Source organism: Dysidea avara, chromosome 7, assembly GCF_963678975.1.
Source record: "Dysidea avara chromosome 7, odDysAvar1.4, whole genome shotgun sequence".
NCBI classification, from domain to species: Eukaryota; Metazoa; Porifera; class Demospongiae; order Dictyoceratida; family Dysideidae; genus Dysidea; species Dysidea avara.
The window spans coordinates 5,260,369-5,266,430 of record NC_089278.1 but is presented as its reverse complement, the minus strand read 5'-3'; the positions used below and the strand labels follow the sequence as shown (position 1 = coordinate 5,266,430).

General features: G+C 40.1%; 2 protein-coding genes across 2 annotated transcripts; both read left to right on the top strand.

Annotated features, from left to right (window-relative positions):
- Positions 1 to 17: 17 nt before the first annotated feature.
- LOC136259797 (uncharacterized) lies at positions 18 to 3,212 on the top strand. Its single transcript, XM_066053340.1, has 13 exons — positions 18 to 158; positions 224 to 346; positions 456 to 576; positions 638 to 994; positions 1,080 to 1,120; positions 1,174 to 1,347; positions 1,485 to 1,622; positions 1,676 to 1,954; positions 2,008 to 2,277; positions 2,327 to 2,635; positions 2,695 to 2,727; positions 2,790 to 2,837; positions 2,892 to 3,212. The coding sequence occupies exons 2-13, from the start codon at positions 277 to 279 to the stop codon at positions 3,053 to 3,055; spliced, it is 2,004 nt and encodes a 667-aa protein (XP_065909412.1). The 5' UTR covers positions 18 to 158; positions 224 to 276; the 3' UTR covers positions 3,056 to 3,212.
- A 999-nt stretch (positions 3,213 to 4,211) lies between these two features.
- Positions 4,212 to 6,002, top strand: LOC136259814 (lysosomal acid lipase/cholesteryl ester hydrolase-like). The gene is made up of 8 exons (XM_066053365.1): positions 4,212 to 4,382; positions 4,436 to 4,547; positions 4,605 to 4,806; positions 4,887 to 5,130; positions 5,178 to 5,333; positions 5,392 to 5,463; positions 5,562 to 5,633; positions 5,697 to 6,002. Exons 1-8 carry the CDS (start codon positions 4,284 to 4,286, stop codon positions 5,931 to 5,933), a joined length of 1,194 nt encoding a protein of 397 aa, XP_065909437.1. The 5' UTR covers positions 4,212 to 4,283; the 3' UTR covers positions 5,934 to 6,002.
- Positions 6,003 to 6,062: the final 60 nt, after the last annotated feature.

Below are 6,062 nucleotides of genomic sequence, written 5' to 3'. Positions count from 1 at the left end.
GTTTGTTTCTGTATGGTTTGGTGCACGTGTTCCAAGAGGCGTGATAAACGGCTGCGTATATAGGGTCGGGCTGTGATCTGCATTGAGAAGGTTGCGAAGTTGCGCTGCGTTTGTCGTTGCAGAACTTTCTTCCTCCGCTGTCAGAAACACATTCAAAAGTAAGTCAATTCTCTTTGGGCTTGTTGTCCTAGTTTTACAACGATGTTGCTTTGTTTGCCCTTAGGCTGTTTTAAGGTGGTGTGGCCAGTGTGCGGATCGAATAGTTCTATCGACTGGATGCTGCACGTGCACAAATACAGCGACATCAAAATGTTTGAAAGTTTGATCGTCTGGTGCTTCCTGACTTGTGAGTTGAATTGTGTGCCTGGGGTGTCTCATTTGCTGACTGGGCATATCATTTGCACGTCTGGGCCAGAGATGTGTTAATCGAAGCCGCTATTTCTTTTATTTGACAGGTATTGCGGTAGCCTCGGGGTCATGGCATGAGAGTAAGGAATGGGGACTTAGTTATCCTGAATCTTCCAGGTTCCTTTGTCCGGGAAACTTACCAATCACTTCGATATACAGCGAATTTAAGTGAGTATTGTGCGTTTACAAATTGTCCTTCAAGGCGTTTGTTTGTATGGTAATTTAATAGCGAAAACACTTCACTGCGCGAATGGAAGTTCAATTGTCAGTGGAGTGGCATCCACAATATTAGTGTTGGCCAATGGAGTGGTGATGTGAATGAACCTCAAAAAGATTTTGTGTATGACTGTCCATCAAATGGGGCATACTTCATCTCAGCAGTAGATGTGACGTACTACCCTCAGCTGGCAGATGGACAATGGAGATTTGGGTGCAACATGTTTACCACTAACTATCGACCTGTTAACTGTACCGTGATCCCAGTAACCTCAAATGTTGGGAAGTTGCAGCAAGTTTTTGAGTACACTTCAGCAGACAGCACAACTTTTGTGACAGGAATCAGTAGTAATTACGATATCGGATTAAAGTGAGTGGCATGTTAGTGAATACATCCACCATGATGTATATGTACATGGTTGGACTATATTCATGTGTATACTATCATCTGCTAGGGACCGCATATGGGGTATCAAACACTGCAAGTTAGGAATTGGTATGCTTAAGTGTTCTGTGTAACATGACACTGAGTGACTAACTTGACCACAGTGAGGTGCAGTAAACCACCACAGCCTGAGGGAGTACTGGCCACTTACAATTCATTGGAGTTTGGAAGCAGGATTGCATATAAGTGCAAGGTTGGTTATAGTTATATGCCAGAAAAGACGGGAGTGTGCAGTGAGTCTGGACAGTGGACAGTTTCTCCTCCTGATACTTGTAAACGTGAGTGACATTAGTGTATTCATTGGATAGTTAAACTCATCAACAGTCTAGTTATTTTAGTGTAAACTGATAATAGCATTTTATTGACCACTAGAATTTTATTTGTTTACTGTTTTGAAGTTTGTTCTTTCACACAGCTTGTGCACCTATCCCATACTGTGCCGATGTTCTGTGCACCTTTCCGAAACTGAACAATTCCTTTTGTGCCGAGTGTCAAAATTTCACAGATAATGGATTACCTCTAGAAGTCACTACAGATTATTCACGATGTGAAGGTTGGTAAAGGCCGTTCCTGTACAATCATCATCTAGATCTTCCCACCTTTTAGCCAAACCTGTAATCATTAATCCACCGCCTGCTGTGATTGATTTTGATGTTTTTGACGAGGTTATACTGAACTGTAATGCATCAGGATATCCCAAACCAGCCGTGATGTGGTTCCATAATTCCACCATAGTTCAGGCTAACAGCAGAGTGTTAGTACTATCCAATGGAAGCTTAGTGTTAAGAGAAGCTGTCGCATCAGACGTTGGCATTTATGTGTGTGTAGCTAGCAGTGATAGTGACATAGTGGCCATCAATGTTACTCTAAAACTAAAAGCACCAGGTATGTTATTTTACTCTTTTAACAATGTGGTCACTGTCGATATCATTATTTAGAATCACCAGTCATTGTAAATTGGACAAATACACTGTATTTCCCACTGAAGCAGTATGCCATTTTACACTGCATAACCTTGGGCTATCCAGAACCACACATTATTTGGAGTAAGGATGGTGTAGAATTACAGCATAAGGGAAGAATTCAAATTTTGAGAAACGGTACCTTGCTGATTAGAAAAGCTAAGAAAAGCGACTCTGGAAGATACCGTTGCCAAGCACGCAATCGAGTTGGCTGGATTGCTAGGGAGGCTTATGTGCATGTTTACAGTAAGCTGATAATTTCAATATCACCTGATCCTTTATCAACCATCTGTAGGGGTAATTGAAGATGTAGTTGATACTTCTCAGCCATTCCCTCCAGTTATTAAACCCTGGAAGCTGTTGGTGATAGCTGAACTACACAGTCAGGTTGTGCTACCCTGCAATGCTAGTGGTAATCCTCAACCGACCACCAAATGGCTAAAGCTTGGTGATAAACCAATTAGAGAAGGGTCAAGAAAAATATTTCTAACGGATGGTTCTCTGATTATCAGGAATGTACAAGAAAAGGATAGGGGTGAATATACTTGCCGTGCTGTCAACTCACTAGGGACGACAGAAAAGCACGTATTACTAATTGTGAAATGTGAGCCTGGTGTACATTTTTACCGAGAACGTGACTGAATGTATGTTTTTCATTTTTAGCAATTACCGTAACTCAGAAACCACCAACACCAGGTACTATTTTATTACTGTTTTGTGTTTGTGACCATTCCAGATCTGGTTTCTTTTATAAACAGAAAGTACTGCTACATCTTTTACCAATAGTGCAACACACACAACACCAGGTATGTAGACCGTGTTTCACAATTTTTGGGGATTATTTTTTAATCATTTTACAGACCCAAGTCCAACAACATCATCAATCACCAGTTCATCTGTACCTATGACTAGTTCACTTTCGTCAGCATCTAATGCATCAACGTTGAAGGGACCATTACTATACTGGCTGAGTATCATCTTGTGTACATCAATACTCATCAGTTCACTGCTGTCACTCGTCTGATAGTTTTCATCGCATCACATACCCCCTCTACATCCACATCACTGATATTGCTTAGCAATTAAAACAAATGATTTGTGTGTACATAATATCATGTAGTTAGTAATCTAATATAATGGTGGTTGATCTGCTTAATTTCATGTACTATTATTAAATTTGAGATGTTGTCTTGTAAATAAATGGGCTCTTTGGTTGTGATTTCATATATTATGAATGTAAAGTGTTATTCATAATGACTAACCTAACATGTCACTACCATCATCTGTGTGGTCAGATGAAGTGATTATGACAATTGATTGCTTATGCATACTTGTTAATAGTTGGTGTTAGCTGCTAACATTCCCTCCAAATGAGGTTGTGGTCAACTGTTTCATTTCGTATTTACAGATTATCTATGGAATTATAAAATTTACAGAATTACATTATTTAGTGGTATTTTTATGGAATTGTAAAAATTAGTAGAATTACAAATCTAACACTTGCAACCACCAGAATTTTCACCATTGTTTTGATCAACCCTAATACTGTCACTGACCCCTTGTTCACCATCCATTATACCCTTAATCCAGTCCAACAGTTGATGGCAGTTAGTTTGTTTGACCGCACTGATCTCCAGTTTCTTGTTTGTTTCAATCATTCTGTCCACCCTCTCCATGTCATCCCAGGAAACTTGTCTGTCGCTGTTTAGATCTGATTTGCAGCCAATCAGTGCATAGGACACTGTGTCTCTGTTACAGTTCTGCATGGCAAACTGGTGCCAGTACTTGCAGTTGTTAAGCGACTCTTGCCGGGTGATGTCATAGGCCAGGATGACTATCCGCGCGTATCTGATCGTGTTGGGCGTGACGTTCTGGTGAGACTTGCCTGCAACATCGACCAGTTGAAATTTGCTGCCCCTGTACTCGATCTCGTGAATGTCACCCGGGTTGGAAGTAGGTGTGGCCTTGCCTATCTTCTTTAGTGCTACAATCAGCGATGTCTTGCCAACTTTTTCATCACCCAAAATGACCACATTCCTGTATTTCTCAAACTCCTGCAGTCCTGCCATTAACTTAAACTTCTATGTGCAATTTCAGCAAAAGATGGGGAATAACCAGCTGACCCACCGGATAACCGGAAATTTTTCTAAGAAAAAGGGCAAAAATAATTCCCGTAAGTGTCGTAAGGCCACGTGATCGTCACGTGACTCTCAAAGAATTATTACCAAAGCTGTTAATCGATCACTGTGCTGATGTTGCTATCAAAACTACTGCTATCAATCGTCTTCATATCGATGGGTGGTGTACATACCAGTGGTGTTCACGGTGATCCTGAAGAACACATGAACGCTGTGAGTTCTGTATTACACCCAGTTACCCGGATTTTTTTTGTGAAAATTTGCAGTATCAGCTGATTACCAGCAAAGGTTACCCAGCACAAGACCACTGGGTTACCACTGAAGATGGATACATCCTTGGTTTGCAGCGAATCCCATATGGTCTGAACAGTAAGACCCGTGAGTTCAGTGAGCAGATAATTAGAACTGTAGTGTATTTGGTCCATTTCATTGTAGGTACTTCACTGCCAGTTGTCTTGCTACAACATGGCATTCTTGGCAGTAGTGCTGACTGGTTGACTAACTTAGCTAATGAAAGTTTGGCATATATTTTAGCTAATGCTGGTTGGGACGTGTGGCTGGGTAATATTAGGGGCAACATCTACTCTAGGAACCACACTTCACTGAAACCTTCTCAAAAAGAATTCTGGAATTTCTCGTAAGTTCAACCAAACTAAACTCCTTCAAAGGATTCGATGCTCTATTGGTAGTATAGTGGTGACACAATGTTTATAACAGGTTTGATGAACATGCATTAAAGGACCTTCCAGCAATGGTCAATTATATTTTATCGGTGACAGGGAAAACACAATTGTCCTATGTTGGCCATTCTCAGGGCACAACAATGGGTTTTGCTGGTTTTTCAACACTTCCTGATTTAGCTGATAAAGTGAACCTCTTTGTAGCACTGGCTCCTGTAGCAACTGTACATCATATCAAAGGGGCAGTCTCCTTTATAGCTGGCTACTACAAAGAATTGGATGTGAGTGTCTTTAGTTGTCTGTTTATCAGTTGATCATTCTTTCATAGTTTTTGTTTACTTTATTCGGTGATGGAGAATTTCTTCCAGATGATGACTTCAACAAAATTTTAGCTAATGTGGTGTGTCCCTTGCCTGGAGTGGATGAAATATGTGGAAATCTATTGTTCCTTGTTTGTGGATTTGATGAAAAGAACATGAATTTTGTATGTATTTATTTATTTCTATTTACTATGAACGTTAAGACAAAAGTTGCATTTGCAGAGCCGCTTACCAGTCTACGCAGCTCACACCCCAGCTGGGACCTCAGTGAAAGACATTGTACATTATGGTCAAGTAAGATGAAAATTTAAAAAAAACATGTCATATACACTACATGCTCTTGATTGTATGACTGATCTTTTTTTCCTAGCCAAGATTTTATTTGTTTGTAGGAAGTAAAATCAGGAAAATTTTGCATGTATGATTATGGTACTGCTTCTGCTAACAAGGCTCATTATGGACAGGTAAGTAATGTTGTTTATAACATGTAATCACTCAATCTAATTATGGTACGTATCATAATATAGGCTACACCACCCAATTATGATGTCACCAAAATGACTGTTGCCACAGCAACATTTAGTGGAGGTAATGACTGGGTGGCTGACCCAACTGATGTATCAGAGCTACTGCCGAAACTACCTCACCATGTTTACCACCACAATATTGACTACTATGAGCACTTGGACTTCATCTGGGGGCTAGATGCAAATGTAAAACTGTACCCTCGTGTTATTGATGAGCTAAATAAATATAAAGTTTGATAGTATGTGTAGTTATGTTGTGTCCATTTGAGTATCATCAGATTTGGTTGTGCCTTCTTCATCTACCAATACAGCATAATAGTAGCGAGTTTAAGATTTTGGTGTCAAATGACTTTGACTAGTAGATCA